The 23,656-nt window shown below is 37.6% G+C and overlaps 1 protein-coding gene across 1 annotated transcript in view; it reads right to left on the bottom strand.

Annotated features, from left to right (window-relative positions):
* The window catches only part of MIPEP (mitochondrial intermediate peptidase), a 66,450-nt gene that overhangs the window by 19,488 nt on the left and 23,306 nt on the right, over positions 1 to 23,656 (bottom strand). The window contains exons 11-16 of the mRNA XM_031615875.2: positions 20,875 to 21,028; positions 19,865 to 19,942; positions 19,212 to 19,416; positions 16,302 to 16,411; positions 9,675 to 9,749; positions 5,078 to 5,197 (exon numbers count right to left, since the gene is read on the bottom strand). Of these exons, the coding sequence (XP_031471735.2) occupies positions 5,078 to 5,197; positions 9,675 to 9,749; positions 16,302 to 16,411; positions 19,212 to 19,416; positions 19,865 to 19,942; positions 20,875 to 21,028 (742 nt within the window). The remainder of the gene's footprint in view (positions 1 to 5,077; positions 5,198 to 9,674; positions 9,750 to 16,301; positions 16,412 to 19,211; positions 19,417 to 19,864; positions 19,943 to 20,874; positions 21,029 to 23,656) is intronic.

Genomic DNA, 23,656 nt, shown 5'->3' with positions numbered 1-23,656 from the left:
TTTAATGCTCTTTTAAATACTTATATATTTAATTGGTTGCAAACGATTTTAGACTTATTTTGAAAGGCTGAAAATCTCAACATTCTGAACACTCTCCAAATCCTCTGGATCGTTCAGCATCTCCAAATACAAGATCTTGCACCTGGGTTGAACCAATTCTCACTACCAGCACAAGCTGGGAGATGAAAGGGTTGAGCAGAAGCCCTGCTGAAAAAAAAACCTGGGGGTACTGGTGAATGGGAAGCTGGATGTGAGCCAGCAATGTGCCCTCCTAGCTCAGAAAGACAACCATATCCTGGTCTGCATCAAAAGCAGCGTACCCAGCAGGGCAGCCCCTCTACTCTGTGCTGTGAGACTTCACCTGGAGTACTGCATCCAGATGTGGAGTCCTCATTACAGGAGAGAAAGGGACCCGTAGGAGCACATGCAGAGGAGGACACAAAACTGATCCAAGGGATAGGACACATTTCCAATGAGAACAAGCTGAAAGAGCTGGGGCTGTTCAGCCTGGAGAAGGCTCCATGGTGACCTGGTAGCAGCCTTTCAATATTGAAAGGGGAGCTACAAGAAAGGGACAGACTCTTTAGCATGGTCTGTGGTGACAGAACAAGGGGAAATGGCTTCAAGCTTAAAGAGGGGAGATTTAGATATAAGGAAAAAATCTTTTACAGTGAAAGTGGTGAGACGCTGGAACAGATTGTCCAGAGATTTGGCTGATGCCCTGTCCCTGGAGACTTTCTTTATGACCTTTAAAGGTCCCTTCCAACTCTAAGGATTCTATCATGACCAGTACAACACTGCAATACTGAAATTCAAAAACCACTTTGTTTCCATGGTCTCCACTTTTGAACTGTGGTGTACTTAATACCATTGGGCATGAGGTCAAGTTACCTTCAAACTCTTTTGCTCTCAGGTGTTCTTGAACACTATAAAGGGGAGCTGGGAATCAGGCAACAATGTGTGCTACAGAAGGATGTTTAAACCTATCATCTCCTCTCTGCTGGGAAGCTAGTTCTGACTCTCTACTAGACACCAAATCCTCTTCAGCTGACCACATTACCAGATGTCTTTATATGCACCTTATTAATGAAACCTTTATGCCCTCAGCAACAATGGGCAAGCCACAACTTCCTGTAGTGCCTGATAAGACTCCACAAGCAAGCATATTCCAAATGTTATGTAACATCTCATCCATTGACTTCCTCTGTGAAGAACACAACAGAAGTAATCCCAGCAAGTTCAGTCAAGGACCTAAGTGGGGCCTTCCAAGGTCAGGATCCCTGTCTGGGCAGAGTCCCCCCAGCTGCAGGAAAAAGAAACACTAACAATTACATTGGTGATACACCATTTTTTCATACGCTTCTTCCCTCTAGGGTATCTACAACAGTAACTACCTTGTTTTCTGTTGGCAAACTAACATATTTGGTCTTACAGATGTTTCGGTCTCTAATCACTAGCATCCATGGGCCATTAAAAAATTCTTTTATTGCCAAAGAAAACTGCACTCTGGACAGAAGTATATAAGCATAATCAAACCTGTAACCTAATATAATTTTTAGGACACAAGTAGAAGAGGTCCTTCTGGACTAATGGGTACTTAATGTGCTACAACAAAAAGGTATATTAGCAAATTATTTAATGTTTCAAAAATATCAAAAGCATCCCTACATAGCAACATCTTCCCTTCTGCCACATGTAATTATAATTAAGTGTGGGGATTAATTTCAACATTACATTTTATACTCAAGTACCTACATAAGAGATCCTTATATTTATATGGATAGTGTACAAAGTCAAATGAGATCTTTATTGGTGTAGGAGATCCAGATCAGCATCTCCCAGCAAACTTCTGGATTAGAATGAAAAAAGGTCACTAAAACAAACAGTTAACATACATACAATTATATAACATACTTTTTTTTTTTTTTTTTTTTTTTTTTTTTTTTTTAAAGAAGAATCCAAATTTCAAACCATTTTGCTAATTCACAAAGAAAATTCAGGTATGATGATTTGGGCAGCTAGTGTTTATTGCAGAACTACTTCATTATTGCAAAGTCTTTCCTGTCCCTGCAGGAGGCTGCAACCTTCACTGTCAATTCAGACCCTGTTTATCCCGTGTCTCATTTTTTGCTTCCATATTGAACCAAAACCCACAGCAGGAGATAGGAATTATTATGCTTGGCACAGGACTAAGAAAGGCTTATCATTAAATTTTGATGACTGTCTCAAAGGAAAGTAGTTTTTAAGTCTGAACGTTGGGGACAGGCAGAGGACTAATCAACAGATCGGGAGGAGAAACTTTGATCATGTTTCAGGTTGATCAAAGGGTCACTTGATACTTTTTAAGAAAGTCTCTCTGGACATCTTGGACACAAAGGTAGAAGAGACAAGAGATACGCTAACAGCAGACAATCATCAATGGCAAGGCGGGGCACAGTAAATGCAAACCGGCTTCACTACAGATGAGAAGCAAGCTATGATTTGAAGAAAAATTGTCCGAAAAGGCAGAGCACTGCACTCCTCAGAACACACAAATTTCAACACCAAGTACATTTGGGAAGATATGGCAGGAAAATGTGCGGTCATTAATATTTGGTTTATTTCTTAGAAGAGTAAAGAAGATTGCTTCCTTTTTAAGGATTCAAGAATCCAGCCTGGGTAAAATTGCTATTTATTTTCAAAACTCAGTAACAGATCTCTGGCAACAAAACCACCAGACACTACAAAAACAGGCAAACAGATACAGTTCCTTGTCCCGCCTGGCAGTCATCCAATGCTGGACTTAGTAAGAGAGCAAAGAAATCCCAGAGGAATTTCACCCATCAAAAGCCAGCAACAAACTAGGTATCCTTTTGGAAAGATAAGCATTGGCCAGACAGAAATTGAGATTTGCATTCCTCAGGGAAACTTTCCTTGAGGAAAGTTGTTTTTTTGTGCTTCTGTCGGTATAGTCTCTACTCTCTTTCCTTTCTGCCTTGCATGCAGCACTAGCTTCTGTGACTGTGTCAGCACTGTAAATACTGGTGCACACACTGCCAACTGCCTCAATGCCTGTAAAACCTATCTCAATGGCAAATACAGACTTCGACAGGATTTTCTTCCCTACATCCCTCCTATTGCTGGCACACAAGATAGGATATTTCCTGAGGGGAACGCTTTGGTTTATCTTAAAATAGGCATCACTACACAGGAACAACAGCATCTACTTACTAGGCGTAGTTTAAGTTCCCCATTTTGATAGCACTGTAACAAAAAGCTGCACAGAAACTGTCCTACTATCTGAGCTGTGCCTCTGAAAGACATTTGTTGTGACTACTTCAAAAAATGCATCTACATGATAAGGCTGAAGCCCAAGGATATTTACTAAATTTATTTGCCTGTCAAGGACTGTAAGAGCAAAGTAAGGTAAATTTTATCAGGAAATAATAATGGATGCTTGTGCAGCCCTGACAAACAATGCTACTATGGTAAATTGCAAGAATTACTTTTACCCAGCACATTAAAATTTAAGATATATGGGCCTGAAATAATAACTCATTACTGAGTCTAAACTGCTAGGAAGCAAGTAATATTCTAATTATCAAAACATTTTTCTTTGTCAAATTTATATGTGCACAAGAAAATGACAGATGAAAACAACAGCTGGTTTCTCTTACCATATTTCAATGTCTAGCCCCAAAATGAAAGGAATATTCTCTCATCAGTTAGAAGAAAAACCTTTCAATCTACATGACTTTTTTCTATTTTGCAAATTAAGCTGAAAGCAAATCTTAAGTTTGTAAAAAAGGTTGCAAAATGAGCAAGCCAAATTACAGGTGAGAATTAGTCTACAGAGTGCTATTGCCTTTCTAATGTCATTTCTCATTAAATTTTACTGAAATTTAGACTGTATTAAAGCCCTTGACCAGACACATTCATTTTACATTCAGTAACTGTGAAGAACATAGACACTTTGACAATTCAAGAGTTCACAGTATTTTTTGCTAGGATAAAGCTCCTTGCCAAAAACTTGTTACTGCTCCTCATATTGAGGCTACGTTTATTATGAGATGCTCCATTGAAGGCAACAGCTAAAAATATATATTTTTTTAAATAGAACAAATAATGCAGGCTAACTTTGAAAGCAAGGAACTGTTCCATTCATAGGATAAATAACACTTGCAGATGAGTGGTACAAAACAACACTCATTAAATTCCTAAGATCAGACATCAGACTCGGAAGATACCTTCCTTCCTCTTCTCCAGCTTTGCCCAGCCAGCAGAAGCAGCATTTTAATGGGAAAAAGACTTAAGCTGGATCTGATAACTTCCCTCTCTGAGAATGACGGTAACATTTTTGGTAAGGAAAAAAGAGCATTTTCAGATGCTCACATGAAGTGTAAGACAAATGCACTGTTAGTCACAGTGAAGACCAAAATTACGTAGTTCAGCAGAAATCAAGAGTTTAGGAATACTTTCAACCTGTGTTACAGAAACAACATGAAAGAATAAATGATGTGCCAGAAGTTGCAGCAGTACAATGGGAAAAACTCTCTTTGAAGTCCTACTTCATAGTGACTATCTTTCACATACTGACAGTGATGTTATATAAAATCCAACATGCAGTACAGTGTTTACTGCCTTTCACAGACAGAACTTTGCAAATCTAACATAAACCCACTTTCGAATGTATTGTTTCCAGTTTAGATTAGAAAAAAAAAAAGAAGAAAGAAATAACAACAAGAATAAGTTATTTATTTCAATGTGGCAAGCTATACTCATACAAAAATGAGTGCGGAAGCTTTCCTGTGCTGTAGGGAACCTGTTTTACCAGGGGGTTGGACTTGATGATCTCTAGAGGTCCCTTCCAACCACTACAATTCTGTGAAAAATGTGTTACTTATCTATGTAACTATGATTTTTTAGCTAAAAATGTCCAACACTCAACTTTCTGGATAAAGTAACTAAAAGAAAGAAAACTCATTTAACATGACAATACAACAATAAGCATGGTGAGTACTGGGATTTGGGAGAAGTAGGGGTATTAATATGCAGAATAGTGTAGCACAACTTTTTTATTTGGTACAGTTCTACTCACCGTATTAGGTACATGTGGCAATCCATAAACTTTCTCCTGTGTTTCCTTTAAAATTTCTGTTGTTGACTTCTGTAGAGGATGTTTCCCATGGTAGATTTGGTCCAAGGCAGCATAAAAGACCTAAAGACATAAAATACATTTGTCTTAGGCACGTGGTATTGGTATGTGACAATAAAAAAGGCATGCTTACACTAAAAATGTGAATGTTTCCAAAGGACTGTATTCATTCTGTATGACTAAACTATCCTCCAACATACCAAAAAGAGCTTAGCCATGACCCACAGTCAGTAATGACATGGCTAGGTTTGTGTCCTAGGTATAAACACTGAGCAAGAGATTCAGGCACTTAACAACACCGAACTTAAAAGACAAATGCAGAGCAAGTCCCTAGCACTTTAAGAAAAGTGGCAGCACTTATAGTAGCAAGGGTGATTGAGAAAATCACCAATGGTAAGCACCATGAATAGGTCTGAAAACAAGCTGAACTGACAGCCCAATAAGACTCACTTTCTTCTATCAGCCTAGGCCTCCCTGGCTCAGCACGAGTCATTTCACACTGACATCCCTCTCCTCTCCAAAAGCCAGGCACTTCAGCATCTGTTCACAGAATTTGGCATCCTGCTTCAGCCCAGCCTTGACTCTCTGTTTTTCTTACTCCTTGTTTTGTTAGGAGCAGTTTGCAGTTGCTCCTACTGCTCTGCACAAGACGAAGCAGACTGTACGGCGGAGGACCTTTTCTAAAGGAAAATTAGGAGTCAAGTAGCTTGTGGTCAGAGAGCTGGAGCAATACCTCAACTCACAGCCAGGAAGTGGGGAAACAGGAGCTGAAGGCCGGTGAAATGGCCTGCCTAAAGAACAATGCAGTAATAGAGAGCAAGGGAAATGAGTCACTGAAGCCAGCTATAAGCTTTCCCCTGATCCTGGCACATGTAAAGCGTGGGAAGCAAGCTATGAGCCAGGCCACCTGGAAAGCATTGTAAAAAAAATCCATCCCTGAAAATAAACTTGGATGAACTTTATATCCATAAGCATTCCCGTCTATGAGCCACAGTTCTGCGTGTTTACTCAGGCCTTTGAAATGGGAAAAGGAGACATATCCCAGGTTCACAGGATTTTAGATAATACAGCTGAGGAGCATGCTAACACTTAACATTAAGCAGCAGTTAGACAACCATTTCTACTTGCAGTAAAATACATTTCCCAAAGGACCTAAAAATATAAAAAGGCCATCAAGTAGTTATCTATCTACATGCAGTCTTTCCTTTGTAGTGACATTATTTATCAGCTTAACTAAATTTCTTCAGTTCTTTCTCACTCCCTGTCCACTTAATTACTATTAATACGTAAACAGTCACAGATCTTCCAATGAAATTACTGCTGACTGAAAGATGCCGTATGGCAAAGGCTTTCTGAGAAGACATAGGGATTCCCGTATCTTTCCTCTTGACTAACTAATTATATGAGCTGGAAGAAAACAGAGAGATTTTATAATGAAAAAAAACCAGTGTTATTCCTTATTTTCCCATGACAATAGACTTATTTTCTGAAAGGACAACAAAAGAACCTCTAGGCATTTTCCCTGCTGCTGAAAAACTTGCAAGCACTTTGAATTCTTTTAAAGGCCAAATCCTACAAAGCATCTTGTCGTCAATACAGAATATACTCACTGCAAAGCCTGCAGAAAAGGTACAGTCATTAATCACAGTCTTTTTAGACTGTTTATTTAGTGCTATATACATACTTGGGCATCTACAGATTAAAATATGTTTTTCTTCAATTGGTTATTATACTTTTACATCAGCATTAGTAACAATAGTTATACAAAGGAACGTGTGAACTTTGTATTTGCCATGCAACCAACTTCTCTGGAACATTTTTTCTTAATTAATAAAGAAAATGGCCTTGCCAGCCAATCTTTTTTTTTTTTTTTTTAAATGAGTGCATACCTCTGCAGGCATTATAATTGGAAACTCCAAAAATATGGTGCTGAAAGTAGGAAATGACTAATATTATTCCATGTGGCATTGTGGTAGTTTGGCAAGGGTTGAGACTGGATGAACTGTAGTTACATGAGCAATTTGAGGGCAAACAGCCTGCTTAATCGCTGCGTCACTGCCAACACCAGTCTTACTTACTTACTAGGCACCACAGGAATTTGATTCCAAAAGAGCTGGGTTTTCTCTCCCTACTTCTAAATCTACAGGGTCTGGAGTTACCCAAGGACAGAGGTAGCAGCAGGACAGGAACACTGTGTCACTTGTTCGTGTACCTGTGACTGAAAGTATTCTTGTTATGCAAGGTCCTATTGCCCCGGTATGGTTTATTTGGTCTCAAACCTTGACAGGGTTATAGTAAAAATACATTAAAAGCTGAAAATAAATCCATATCATAGAATCATAGAATGGCCTGGTAAAAGATCACCTAGTTTCAACCCCCCTGTTATGTGCAGGGTTGCCAACCACCAGACCAGGCTGCCCAGAGCCACATCCAGCCTGGCCTTGAATGCCTCCAGGGATGGGGCATCCACAACCTCCTTGGGCAACCTGTAATTGATAGGCATATCTATGGTATAGACACAGAATAAAAGAATGGATGCATGTGGAAGTACTTGATCCATCACTTTGGTGATTAGTACACTGGCAAATTATTTGATGCTGGTGGACTTTATGTACAGAGGTCCTCCATTAAGCATTCTCAGCATAAATTTTCTTTTGATCCAGAATTGCTTTCTCCTCCAAAAACTCATACGTGAATAAATTATATTCTTGACCACACTCTTTCTGGATTCTCAGCTATATCTACGTGAGAGCCTTCCAGAGTGAGAAATGTGCATTTCAAAATCAGACCTGCTGAGAGGGCTCAGAATAGCTTCAGGTTGTACCCTCCAGGCTCACACTGCCTGCACAGTCAACAGCGGCCAGCGAAAACCAAGCCACACTGAAAGCACGTGTCAAAAACCCGTTTAAGTTTAACCAGTGAAAAATACATGTATACCCTGGAAACAGTCTGGTTTTGATTCATGTAGCTGACATGCCTACATTTACAGGTCCACGCTCAAGTATTCTGATCATTTTTAAATCACTACAAATTACGGCAAAGAGCAAACTGCAAATATTTAACTAAGTTTTTCTTTTAAGTCAACTTCAGTTAACCAGCACAACTCATGTTTGTGCACAACGCTGAGATCATCTGCACACTTTTCAAACAGAAAATTTACAAGGGGATGATCTTTGGAATTGTTTCTTTCCTCATCTCAAAAACAATGGAAATCTTTTATTAAGGTATCAGCAGAGTCATATCACATCACCTAAGCACTAGGTCAGCTATAGCAAGAAAATGCTTTTGACTTAAGGGGAAAGAAAAAGAGGAGAAAATGAATTTATAAAAATTCCACAGCAGAAGCTTGCCGCATACTAAACGCAGCCAAACTCTCACTGTAAAAAAAATGTGGCTGAATGCTATAATGTTACTGTTCACATCAGAGAACTGCCCTAGCAGGACTGAAAAAAATTATTTATCTAGACAAGATAATACTCTAAATTCCTTTTCTTTCTTTGAAGAAAAGTAACAGTGAAAATGTATTTATGAGAATGACTGATCAATCACATCTGTCCACAGAAAATAAAGACATATGGATATAATTACTGCTCCAAACACTGAGAGGGAAGTTGTACAGCTGCAGTTCAGTCACCAATTTTGGTACTAAGTTGTCTTTTAGCAATAAGTTGTCACTTTCATAATGGACCTGCAGAAACAAGATAATTTGACTAAGGTTTCTCTCTCATTCTCATTTAATGATCCAAAGGCACACAATACTTTTTCTACTGCAAAGAGCTCTTCCTGAATGATTTTGTGAATTTGAGAACTCAATCTTAAATCACATATGGAAACTCTGGTACTTTGGTCCTCTTTGAAAGCTGTGGTTTTCAAGATATTTTCCTTTAGATTTATACATTTAGCTTTAGAATCAAAGAATCACAGACTGGCTTGGGGTTGGAAAGGACCCCAAGAATCATGAAGTTCCAGCCCTCCTGACACATGCAGGGCCACCAACCTCCAGATCTGGTACTAGACCACTTTGCCCAGGGCCCCATCCAACCTGGGCTTGAACACTTCCAGGGATGGGGCATCCACAGCCTCTCTGGGCAGCCTGTGACAGCAACTCACCACCTCTTTGTGAAGAACTTCCCCCTGACATCTAATCTAAACCTTCTCTCCTTGAGCTTAAAACCATTCCCACTTGTCCTACCACTACCTACTCGAGTAAAAAGTTGATGCTCCTCCTGTTTATAATCCCCTTTTAAATACTGGAAGGCTTCAGTGAGGTCACCCTGCAGCCTTCTCTTCTCCAGGCTGAACAAGCCCAGCTCCCTCAGCCTGTCTTCACAAGGGATGTGCTCCAGACCCCCGATCATAGAATATGTTAATGAAAACAAGCATGAAAATGAGTAACAAAATGAAATCATTTTCACTAATTTTTACACATTTAGGTAAGATATCTACATTAAAATGTTAAGAAAAAATAAAATATTTTCCGTATGTTTTCCATATAGAAAATACAGAAAATATGTGTCCCACTAGAACACAAAGACAATACCTGGAGTTGCATATCAGCTGCAGCACACACCTTTTTGGACTCACACAGTCTTGACACCATGTTTTTCGGTAGTGGCTTTAAAAAAAAAAATCAGAACACATTTGTTGTAAATTTGTTAATAGTGCACTTACTATTAAAAGAGACTGAGAAAGGAAAAAAGAACTTGGCAATACTAAAAACATCTTTGAAATGCATTCATTGAGGAATTAAAAATGAGGAAGGAAATCTCGTTTGATAAAGCATGAAATGGGAAACTGAGATATCAGCAATAATTTACACAGCAATCAAATCCCAGTATTTGTTCTTCAATGAAATGCTTCCATGTTCTCTTAGATGTCTGTTAAAAATATATGACTACCTTTAGAAATAAAGAACAATGGACTGGGTAGATCAAGTCCCCACAGGTCATCCTGACTAATCTTCAAAGTAGATCTTACAATAGATTCTCCCACTGTCTTTGAGTGTAGCTCATTTATACTCACTTAACTTCCGCTGAGCCAGCAGAGTTTTTATATGATCAAATGGGATGTGGCCTTTTACCCTTACCTTACTTACGAAGATATGTTTGGTCACATTGACCAGTCAGTATCCATCCCTTGAAATTTTTAACAAAGTTGAACTTATTCCACACCCGTGACACTAAAATTATCCATGTCACCACAGACTGAAAGTCGGGGACATTTTTCAAGTCATTAAGCAAACTCCTCTTGACTTTCTATCCAGATATCTATAAATACATCCAAAGACTGTTTAATGTCAGGTTTTTAAGAATATCAGTATATGAATGCTTGACCTTAGACTTCTTCCACTGCTTCCTGAAGTTTTTCAATAGATGTTTTTCCTAGTAAGCATTTTCTCTTTTTTTTTTTTTTTGCCAGCAGTTTTATTAACAAATATATTAAATATGGCTAAAATAACTGTGCTCTTTCTGAAGTATTTTAAAAGTTATTACAAGTTGTATAATGTATTACAGATGTTTGGTATTATACTGAACTCTAAAAGCATACCTACAATTCTACAGTGTGTTGAAGTGTTTAAGAAATAATACATCAAAGTTTACAGATACTGATGGCAGAGCTGTATGCTTAGACTCTGTGAAAATGATATAACTTCAAGACAAATGATGTTAACGTTCATAGAACAAAAAACTAACTCTGGGGAAGTAACATGTAGGTGAGGAAAATGTTATCAATTAACTCTGTGGAATCTGGAAGTTAAAGGAGATAAGGAAAACTCTCAAATTGCACAGCTGTTTTATGCAGTAACTTGCCAAGGCTCGTAACCTCTTCTCCAAGACAAATGTTAGCTGGGTCAAGAATGGGATAGAACAACACCCACTATTTTGCCTGTCATAAATATGTGCAGCTGTTAAATTTCAACACACAGAAATGAGCCAATGCACATAAAGTCTATCCTACAATGTATCCATGTTAGGCCAGAATTTACCCTTCCCAAATATAATAATCGACTTTCAGATTATATGATGATTTTGGACTACCAAAACAAGAGTAAATAGGCTGTAATAAAGATGTTAGTTGCTGAATACCTTGACGTTCCACACTGGAATTTAGTATTGTTCAAAATATTATTTAACGATGTAGAAAACTTATTAAAGCAAGAAGCAACAGAAAAATGGAAATGGTAGTAAATGTTATGCCTGGGCAATTCTCCTGGTTCTATGGACATGTCTTGTCTCATCCTCCTACACAAGCCAACGGAGGCACGTGCTTCAATGACTCTTCATCCTATTATTAAAGCACATGTGAGTTTGCAATAACACAGTTTCAGCTGTCGTGGGAGAAGCCACTATGTGAGGAAAACTAAACGAATTTTGAACATATTTCATTATTAAGCATTATTAAGAGATTTGTCTCTGGAGGTGTTCACTTCCTAGTGAAGTAGTACTGTGTGAAATTAAACAAAACTAATTTCTTTGAGAGGCACTTGTATTTTTTTGTATGGAAAGCATGAGAAAACTGTGCAGGAATTCACTGATTGTAATTCTGCAGTTTGAAAAAGCTAAACTTCCAAAAACTTGGCAATAGCACATATGTGTATTTTGCACAGTTAAAATTTAAGAGTGTTAAGGCCAAGAGCATTCCCACCAGCAGCACCAAACCAGCTTCACCATAATGGATTTTCAACTCTATATTTCAGCTACATTAAATAATGGCAAGAGGATGTTAATTGTACAGGCTTTCAACTGGTACACAAAATAAATAGGGAAAAAAAAAAAAAAACAAAACCACTTGACTTTGCTAATTGACATTTTAGTAAACCACAATTCCACAGATCCTCACTGATTTGGGAAATTCAAGTTCACTGTTCAGTGGGGCACAGGGCAGCAAGGTTTGGTGACGCAGACAAACACCGCGTGCTTCCTGGGAGAGCCAGTCAAAGCCAGCCCTGCTCAAGAAACAACTGCAGCAGGTCTGATTCCCAGCTCAGAGCATTTCTTACAGTCTCTCCATCAAATCAAAAAAATCACTCAACTATACTGCAAATAGCTTGACCTCAAGCCAGGATGACTGCTGAAAAGTCAGCCTCTCATTCATCCCTTTTTTCCTTCTGTTCTGCTTGTCATATTCTAGACCAAAGTCCTGAAGGGAGAGACAGAAATGCTCTCTAGTGATTCCAGGGTCATAACTAGAAGGAACATTCAAAGCTGCCCAGGTCACTTTCCACAGGAGATGGCTAAGCAGCACCTGCGAGAGATCAACTAAAACAGAGGTAGTACCAAGAATCTCCAGGAAATCTTTCATCTGTTTTAGAGCCACATGAATATCAAGCAAACAATGCAGATCATCTCTGCCCTGGAGAGAGCAAGCTCAACTGCTTAAGCAGATTAAAATTAACAGGAAATCACAAATAACTCTTTTGACAATACCTACTGAAAAAAAGGATGTGAGAAAAATATAAATGTTCTTTTGTTGAAATCAGTCAGTGCTAAAGCTATAAATGAAAGATAGAAATGTTTCTTTGTTTACACCAATAGGTGCTAATGATCTGGCTCAAAGATTATGATCTGATTGTAATTCATAAGTGAAGAAGAATTTGACTGGCAAAAATTAGATTAAATTCAAGGAAACTTGAACTTATTCCTCTGGGAGTTTAAAATTCAACATTTCAGTGAACTAAAATTAAACTCCAGAGAGTTTCTGAAAGACCACAGCTTCAAAGCTTGTTTCTGCAAATGTCAGGCATATGGATACACTGAGGTCTTAAATATACTATGGAAGATGAAGATGAACTGTGTCAGGCAATAGAAACCTTTTCTCCATACTCTGTTACAACTTCGTACAGCCCCTTAATGAGAAGCTGATTGAAGAAAAAATGCATCAGTAGTATTATTTTACTTATTCTGAAAGATGAGCTATCCGATAAAATCAAATTGTCATCCTCATTCTAAAAGAAAGACTTCACTGAGCTTTGGTTATTTTAATGGAATAATTGTTGCATTTTTCAAATTTAAATATTACATGCTTTACTTTGGGTTCCATTTTTCCATTCTTTTACATTAAATAACCTTAAAACCTTGGCACGGATTTTTTAGCCTGTTAGCAATGGTGGCTAAAAGAACAAAATTCCCTGTGTTCCAAATTCTCAAAGCAGGCTTAACTCCTTACTGCTGTGTAGTAACAGGGACACGTTAGGACTGTTTACTATCTGTGGGATTCTTTTTGTAATCATGATAGCACAATACTGCCTTTGTAATTCCATCTCTGTGAAAAATGAAGTCGGTTCAAATTTGAACAGCTGAAATATTGGCCTTTGCTCAAGACAGCCTCCAAAGACACACAAGCTTAAAATGATTTAGCTCAACAGACCTACCACATATCTGTACATTTAACAAACAAAATTAAACACTGTGATACAGAATGGTACACATTCACCAGATTGTCTGCTTAACATTGTAACAACTACACTTTGGTATGGCTTGACTTCTGAGCTTACCTGAATAATTCAGCTTGAGTAACTCATTAACATAGTTTTCTCTATTCCTTTTTTTTTTTCCTTGGGATTTTTTCATTTTGAGTTATCTGGGAAGAAATATTTTTGTGCTGGCCAGCTTTTTGAACTAAGTTCACAAGACTCGCTCCTTTTGCTACAAGAATTTGCAAGCTTTTGAGCTCCTCAGCAGCAGCAGAACTATCCAAAATGCACATAAAGTAGAGACAGGCTTTCCTTCAACGTACTTTGGATCATATCCTCAAGATCCATATATATATATATATATATGCATAATACATTAACATCTTTGAAAGCCTGTCCACTATATCCTTTCTTTCTGCAACACTACTTTAAAAAAACAGTTTTCAACTGCTTGCATGCTTTACAATCAAAACAGTGCATGCACCTCTTCCCTCCTCGGTAAGAACTGCAGCTCAGGCAGGACCAGTCTTTCTACAATTTGCTCACATGGCAAAACCTATCAGAAGCTGAGATTACGTTTGAAAGTTATTCTGACATAATTATCCTTAGTAGGAGTGTTAAAAATGACATCACCTAATTCAATACATATATGTAAATGGAGCAATTCACTTATGATTTTTCAAATTTTATTCAATACCTCCTCAATTAGTTAGACCAGTAAAAACCCACCTTTTGTCAACACCCAGTAAAGCTATGATGGAGCTGTTTCTGGTACAGAAAAGCTCAGTCTCTTCATTCATAAGAAACCAGGTGTTCTTGTATGCAAGAACACTTGCATGAAACGGCTTCACAAATTTCACATTTAAACTGTTTTACCCACACCTTACTCCCTCCTGGAAAGTGGGTAAAGTGGGCTATTTTTTCGTTCAAGTAACTGAAAACTTAGAGAAAAAATATTTTAACATCTCCATTTGCACATACAAAAAAAAAAAAAAAAAAAAAAAAAGGCACGGAACAAACATAATAAAAGTAAAATCAAAAAGGGTTTCCATATAGTTGTAAACATAGGAGAGCAGGATTCTTCTATTCCAAGTACTTTTGAAAGATATACACAATGGATAAAAGTAATTGCTGAATTTCAAGAAAAGAAAAATGACTTCAATCTGTTTGTATTTAAATGACAGACACAGAAATCCAGTATCAGATTCTTTAGCTCAGCTTAGACGACCAACATAAGCAAAAGCAGATTTATGTAAGTTGGGCAATGCTTTAAAAATACACTCTAAAACAGTGGTTTCAGACTCCTGTCCTCATCTTCCAGCATAATCCATTCTTGTCACTCTTCAAGACTGAATGTCAACATGAAAATTCTGAAAGGGTAAGATTTCACCACCAATATAGAGAAGATCATTTTTTTTTTAATGCCAAATGGCATACTGCACTTGGTTCTACAATTTTGCACTGCAACTAAACATGGTTTAGTTTTGTTAAGCCATTTTGGAAATGCGGAGCCATAAATAATGTTCCATAAATCTCTTTCAGATGTTTTAGTTAAGATCATTGTCTGAACACATATGCAATTGGTTTCGCTCCACAATGTTTCAGCACTACCTGAACTGTAGAGAGGACACTAGAAAGCAGCAATTTGCTATGTGGATTCAAACACACAAGCAATGAACACTCCTGAACTGAGTACTTTCCATTCTAGGTGTTAAGGACACCTGCAGAACTGATGAAATAGCCATTATGAAACCTATTTTTCTAATTAGCTGTTACAGCAGAGGTAAACATAATCCCACTTTAATTACAGTGAAACATACCAAATGCTTAATACTGGATAAAACTTAAATGAATTTTAATACTACACAATGTAAAAGGCTTTTCTTGTTTTCCCATTGGTAAGTAATCTATTCAGCCTTCACATCTGAGTATATTTTCATCACTGGAACTAGCCTCAGTCAAAAGAACCATAAAAACATCTTTGGTTATTGTTTTCTGGTTTGTATCTCTGCAATGGTTATACAAATCTAAGTCACGTCATGGTGGCATGCATGAACAATTAAGCAACCACCAAAAGTCACTGTCCCAGACAGCAATATTTTCTCCATTCTATGTTGAAAGCGGATGCTTAAATTAAACTTGCATAGAATAGCTTTATGCAAAAAGTACTGCAGTTTTAATGCAGAGATTCCTGACTGCCAAAATCTACAAGTATCATATCTTAAATTAAGCAGTTTCCATTTCATCAGAAAACCTGTCAATCGCTACACTCCCCTGTGCTAAAAATGAAAGCTTTTAAACACTACAAATCATCTCCGCTTATTTTCATGACTTGTTATATGAGCTTTATTTTAAAACTGACTTTAGAGAGTTTGATGTGGAATGACTACTTCTGTCGTAACTTACCTGTAATTAAATTAAAACAACAACACAAAACTTCACCTACAAGACTAGGTTTGTGTGGTGCAGAAACAATGCAACCTTTGTAGGAAAAAGAGATGGAAACTTTTAACCATTTTAACAGAATTTAAGATTTTAGGATCTGTTATTATTTAACATCACTTTCAGCTTTTCTGCAATAAAAATACAAACTTTTTCTTCTGATTAATTAAAATGATAACATTATATTAACTTATCATCTCTTTTTGTTTCTTTGTTTCTTCTTTTGTTTCATTTTTTGTTTTTTTTAACAGTACTAACAAACAAAAATGTGACATTTATTCCTATTTTCAATAATTTACATATTTTCCCTACCTGTCCAGTTTTATAATGTCTTGCAAATTGGTTAACCACTCGATAGTCATTCGCAAAGTACTCCATCAGAATGGAGGGAACTTCAGCAAAATCAGTAGGACATCTGGTTCCTAGAGGTAGAATAATTGAACACATTAGCATTTGCCATTTCTATTAACACAAACAGTTAATTCTTTCCAAAAAGCTTTGCAGTTTTCTGTTTGGCCTTTCAGTGAACTTTAATGTTCTTTCATTTCTTTCCTTTCCATAGCTTTATTGTACATACTGCTAGAAAAGCTTCATTATAATCCTACACATTTTACTATAAATCACAAAGTAAAACAAAATATTTGAACAGCTGAGTGAGGCACCTTATAAAGCTCTGGATCACACCCTTTTTAAACTAAACCAGACTGCAGCCAAACTGGCCCTACATGAAACATGGAATCTATTTAAGTGTTCTAACCCTAAATCAAACTACCATGTAAATAAAACACTGCTTTAATCCCATTCACAATTACAATTTTTACCTTCCATCAGTTTGCTGAGCTTACTTATGCTTTATATTAGCCTTACTTTACAATACAAAGTCATTCATCCAAGGAAAACTCTTGCAGATTGAAGACATGTTCTGAATAAATGCAGAGGTAGTGTCTCTGCAGTTAGTATCTTCAAAAAGCATTTTATCCAAAATCTTATTTACCTTTATCAGCATCTTACACAATCAAAGTTATTAAGAAATATAATACACCATCAAACCAATTTCTAATTTCTAAATTAAATTTAGGAATGCACGAAGCTGCTGTTTTAATAACAAACCTACCGAGTCATCACATCTACCCCCGTGTGCTAGAGGCAATGTCAACATTCAAATCTAGTCTTAAATGTAATGTCTTTCACTTTGCTATTCCTCCCTGAAGCCTATCTTTTGCAAAACCACTCATTTAGTTTTTACCAATCTTTCTCTAATTTTTAACTGAATTCACAATTTGTTTATTTACAGGCCAACACTACACTTCAGTATTAACTGCATTTCCCAGACTGGTTTTTACCTTTTAAATTAAGAGAAACTATATCCTGCATCTCTTCTCTGTACCTGCTCCATTTTGAATTCACCTTCAGACCAGAGGCATGAAACTATGCTCCAGCACTGCACAAGGTTTCACCTACATCTTTCTTCATCAATCAAATACTTAATTCTGATAGAAACACTTTCAAATCATATTTGGCCTTCCACAGACACGAGCTACCTGTAATTCTCCATTAGCACTTACAACAGCTTTCCTTCCCTTCACTGTTTAAACATCTGTTTGATAGCAGAAATTCTTTTTGCATTCTTTAAACACATGACCTGCATTGTGTAATTCTGAATTACAATTTACTTCTAACCGTGCAATGTTCAGTCATCCAGCTCTTCCAATACAATATCCCAATCCTTTCGTGCCATTACATTTCATTAGCACTGTCTTTTATTTGTTTGAAAATCATGAGGAAAAAGACTTAACTAAGGTTAGTCTCAAAACAAATGCCTGCAGAACTACCCTTCTAGCCTGCATATGCTTTCTCAGTATTTCTTAATAAAATTATATAAATATTTCTATAAACATTAAAGAGAAACATAAACAATTAGATTATCTGAAAGTCAGAAAGGGTAACTGAGTTCTTCAATGGAACAACTGCAGTTATTCTCTACTGCATGGGGAAATTAAAATGAAATACAAGCTAAGTTAAAAAAATCTTCCATATGCTAAAATTACATATTAGCTTAAAAGGAAGTATATCTTAAGTCATAAATGTACAGCATTATGCAAATCTGGGGCTCAGCAGCAATATAGGTTCCTGAATATTTGGGAATGCTAATCAGAAAAGGAAGGGAGGAGTAAGAAAGGTGTAAACAACTCAGTGCAATTTCACTTGAATTTAAAACAGTTTTGCTCTTGCAATAGCTTGTAATCATCTTTTTTCCACTCCTTGCCACTGTAGTGTCTCATGAGAGCAGTCGGCCTCTAACAGACATCTCTGAGATGAAGCATCTGATTGTCACACATTCCAAACTTTAAAAAACTGTTCTCTGGAGAAGTAACACAACTGACCTCTGATGCTGCTTTTGCAATGCTAACTCTGGAGTGAAGCCCCTTAGGAAGCAGGACTGCCTAAGGCAATTCTGAAACCCTACACAGACTCACAAAAAGCCCAAGTCTCAAAATGAGCCATTTCCTGCCCCTTCAAGTCTTCTTGACATGATTATGCATGCCATTCACCACAACTGGAGCACCTCACTAAAGCGGCTACTTTGGGTATGAATTTACCCCTGAAGATCTGCAGGAGTGAGGCCAGGTGTGTGGAAGGGCTGAGGGAGAGCAGTTAACTGCCTCGAGGGGTATTCAAACCCTACATTGAAAGAGTATACATAGTGTTTATTTGCCTTTACAATGTCCAGTAATAACATATTTACAAACAGTTTGGCCTATTTTAGCTTCAACTGGAAGACTTTAAAAAGAGCACTTTGTCTTTGAGTACAAAGTATTTGATCACAGAACCACGGAATTGTTTGGGTTGGAAGGGATCTTAAAGATCTTGTAGTTTCAACTTCTATAGACAGGGACACCTCCCACCAGACTAGGCTGCTCAAAGCCCCATCCAGCCTGGCCTTGAATGCTTTCAGGGAGGGGCATTCAAAACCTGGCTGGGCAACCTGTTCCAGAGGTACACCATAACACAAAACTTTAACATAGACTTCCCTCAGTACCAGTTGTGTGGTATAAACATGATAAAGCATAAACTAATCCTTCAGGTAAGGAAACTACAACTTCATTTGTTTTGTAATTGGTTAGTTTTTTAAAAAATGTATATGAATAAATAAATGTCTACTCCAATCATCTGATTAAACATGTAACTAAAAATAAAAAATCACTATTCTAAACTGCTTACCAGTGACATGTTGGTATCGAGTTCGTCCCAGCATAGAATGCATGGCATGCCCCATTTCATGGAAGAGATTCTCCATCATGCCAGGACTTAGTAGCGTTGGTGCATTCCTTGTTGAATGCGGTAGGCTAAGCATAAGAACAACTACAGGCAGCTGGTACTCTCCATCTTCCCTTAGCCTGCCTCCACGAACTGTGAAGTGACAATCCTTTCAAAGATAAAAGCAAATATATGGACAGCAAATGTCGTTATATCCATGATACTAGAACAATAATCAAGGTAAAATTTTAAATAAGAATTAGTTTTCATCTTTAGCAGATATTAAAATTTCAAATTGTTTTCATTTCTAAATATTAGATCAGAAAATAGGTGTTTAAAAATCTCCCATTTCTCTAAACAGATTTCTAAGAGATTTCATAGTGCCTGGCATTCTGCAGTACAAAGAGTCTGAGTTCAGCTCTTCAGGTGGCATCTCTCAAATGAAAAGTTACTCACAGACATATTTTAGCTGAAACCACATTTTAAGTTAGACACTGTTTGTGTTTACATTTATTTATTTCAATTCCTGGGTATCTTTTAGTAAGATCAAACACAAATGGCCCTAACACTATGCTCATTAGTCAAATCCAAGCTAAAATTGGACTATAAAACATTACCTGATGTGGTTTATCAGGTCGTTGAAAGAAGTCACAGTAGATGTATCCTAGCAAACCTTCATTTTCATGAACAACAGCCTGATGAAAAGAAGTATAATATCCATAATAAAAGTACTGATGAGATTTGTAAACTGAATTCATACTATTTTAACCCAAAGACTCAGAATGTATAAATGATAAATAAATCAGGAATGACTCATGTAAAATCCATTGGTAAACAAGGTTATAAATAAGAGTTAGAGTTTGTCCTTCAAACTGGAGCCATTTCTGTATCTTAATAAAAAATAATTACTCAGAATTAGAAGTAATACTGCATGTAGTCCCTAAAAGACTTCTGAAGAGTCAACAGTGACAGAAGTTGATTTACAATTAAAATAAAAATAGGAAAGGGTAATTATAAATTGACCCACTGGATATAAAGAACAGCTGTTCTCAAAGAAACTAAGTGGTGGGAGAGAAGTGAAGATTTGGTAGTCAATATATGGAACAAGGACAACAAAAGAATATGGGAATCTGATGAATAAGTTATTGCACAAGTTCTTATTTGCACCCTCCACCAAAAAGAGGGCAGAAAATTGATATTCATCAATATTAAACATCAATCTAAATGTAAAGATGATATAGAATAAGCATTAGAAAAAAACAAATGACTGTTGCCATATACACATATAGCATTCCAATTATCTATAGTCACCTACAAAATAAAACTAAAAAAAAAAAACAGAACAACACATTCAGAGACTACAAAAAGGTAATATAAGTCATCTCTGAACAGAGAACCTGATTCTGATTCAGGCAATCTTTGCACATAGATATATTTTAAAGACAATTAAAAAGCAACCATATGGGCACTTAGAGCAGGAAGCCCAGAATTCTATCTTCAAGTAAAATTAGACAGTCAGTGTTTGCTTCCAACAGATAAACAAGTAATTCAAGAACTCATTCATGGCTTTTAAAGGCTCTTGTCTAACTTCTCCACCACTTCAGATGCTGGGAACTTGAACACTTACCAGCTTTCGAACATCTTCAGACCAAACCTCTCCTCTCTGTGTTTGTTCAGCATAAAGGGAGATTCCTAGGAGCTGACTGAACAAAGAATTCAAACCTTCCATGCAGGCCCCCAGAGAGAAGAACGGACAGTACAAGCCAGGATCAATGTTGTACCTAAGACCCAAAACAGTCACAGATGAGGTATGGCACAGTGTGGCACAATAACTTCTTTATATATTCAGTTTCAAACACCAAATTCAGCAAATGCTGACTGATTTTCAGACGTGTGGAGAGGACATAGCAGAGACTGAGTATGGCAAAGTCATGGGTGGCCAGGCTGTATCTTATGATCCATGGGAGGCCACTGGCACTCAGGTGCCATTCCCATGCCCAGGCTGTGTCAAGCTACTGACCAGAAAATGGCTCTGGCTTTGACTGTGGTGTAGACCAAGTACTCAGCGAGGGCAGAAATACAACCAGTAAGGGCTGACTCTACAGGCTTGTCTTCCAGTGGAGCAACAGGAACACCAGGGAGATTCAGTCCCCATCCACATGTAGATCACACCTCAAGATCGAGGTACTTTCTGAACCACACAAAACTCTCACAGTTTGAAGCCATGTGAAGATGAGAAGATTTTATTGTGTGGCTTGGAGTTCAAACTTGGCCACGCTTCCTGAGGCTAACATCAAACAACTTGGTATTTTTAAGACACTGTAGTACTAAATATACATGTTGGGAGAAAACACAGTGTGTCTGCATGCACACAATAAACCAAGAAAGAAAAACAACTACAGAAGTACCTTAGAGTGTATGCAACTGATACTTGGGCACAAACTTCCTAAGACTCTGACCCTAAAAATTAAACAACCTGCAAATCCATCAAGAAAAACTGCTCAGTCGTTCAGCTGAAACAAAATCAGAACAAGAATCTGCTTGCAATCACTCATGCACTCCAACTGACAAAAATGTTCCTGCTCTCTCAATTCACATAGGAAGTCCAAATGTTAGGCTTTCTGGGGTCTCTGAGCAAAGACTGTTCTCTTACCTCTAGAGAATCACAATCCCTCTTATCTCTTTCTTCTTTCACACCCTAGTGCTTTTGCTTCTTAATGACATGGTAACTAGCCATTGAAATTTAAACATGCATCAGCTAGGCTACAATAGCTGAACACCAAATATTAAAACCACACTATTTTACGGCCTACGATCAAAAGGCTTAGTCAGAGATAAGCTGGGAAAGAGTCAGCTAGTCCCTATCCATTTGTTTACCCTTACTTCTCTCCCACCCCACACAAAAGAAAAGCTCTATGAACCAAGCCCACTTGGGATGCTGCATTTGCCAACATGCTGCTTACAACTGCAGCTCCAATTCAGCACACAGCTTCAATACGCTGGGATGCACAGCAGGGTGGGATTAGCTCTCTAAACCATTGCACTTGTTCTTGAATATATCATTGTATTTTGTTTTATTCTTCCACCATCCTTTATATTACCTTTATCCCATGCTATAACAACATGATGGAACTGCTATGGCAACATCTGCTGAAAATACAGGTATGCTCAGTTACAGGATTTTGCTTATTATCAAACTACAAGTGCAGGAAGCTAAAGCTGATGTATCTCAATGTATTTTTAGTTATATCAAAACACGTAAAATAAAGTAGATTTTGACTCTACTATAGTGACATAACTTCTTCAAGATGTATAGCAACACTTACACTCTGGGTGCTGCAATACAAGCATTTTCCTCCTTACTCAAGAAAGAGCATTTATACCAAAAAAAACAAAAACAAGCATGACGTAAGCTGCTTTAGACTGTTAGGAAAAAAGACAAGAAGTACAACTCTAGAAGAAAACAGAACAGGTGACTTAATTTTCCTATAATAAGTTACAGATAAGTAAAGAATAGAAGACACTGCTTTACACACAGAGCTCATTTCCATTAGCCCTGCCAGAACTATGCTGACTTTGTGCACAGCTCATCTAGGAGCTTCACATCCTCCTACTCTAGGCATTCAATATCATCCAGGGTTTCCATGTAATTTCCTCCAGGTCAAATTTGGGCAGAAAGCTGACTGTATTAAAAACTTGGAGAAAGAAACCATATGATAAAATTATACAAATGTACAATTCATTAAATCAACATTCAACTCCACCATTTCACAGACATAGCAGACCACCAGATTTTTGCAGTTCCAGGAAATTTAAGCACGTAGCTTCTGACAGTAATTTCAGCTGCAGGAAAATAGGGTATGAAAACATCAAGAGCCCTTGAGAAGTCTTTATGAAATTAAGCCAAACTTACAGAGAATTTTCTGAAAAGCAATAATCTTTCCTGATGGAGCAGCTAATCCTAGAAACCATTTCCAGGCGCATGAAGGAGAAGAACGTTCAGACGTTCTGGACTAGCTGATACACTTCTACAATGAAAAGACTGGCCTTAGAGATGAGGGGAAAGAAGTCTACCTAGAATTCACTAAGGCCTTTGGCACTGTCTCCCATAAAATCAGCATAGTGAAACTGCTGATGTATGGGTAGGATGGACAGACAAGTGAAAGGTGAATGATGAATGGCACAAAATCACGTTGGATGCCAACAACTAGTGAAGCACCCCAGGGGTCAAAGTAGGGTCCAATCCTGTCTAACTAACACTGCTGTGGTTTAACCCAGCAGACAGCTAAACATCTCACAGTTGTGGCAGTCCTGGCTGACACCAACTTGAACATGAGCAAGCGATGTGTCCTTGCTGCTAAGAAGGTATCCCGGCATCCTGGGCTGCATTAGGATAAGTATGGCCAACA

This window comes from Phasianus colchicus, chromosome 1 (assembly GCF_987193195.1).
Source record: "Phasianus colchicus chromosome 1, bPhaCol1.hap1.1, whole genome shotgun sequence".
Classification (NCBI taxonomy): Eukaryota; Metazoa; Chordata; class Aves; order Galliformes; family Phasianidae; genus Phasianus; species Phasianus colchicus.
Note: the sequence above shows the minus strand (reverse complement) of the source record. Positions and strands in the feature narration are given on the sequence as shown.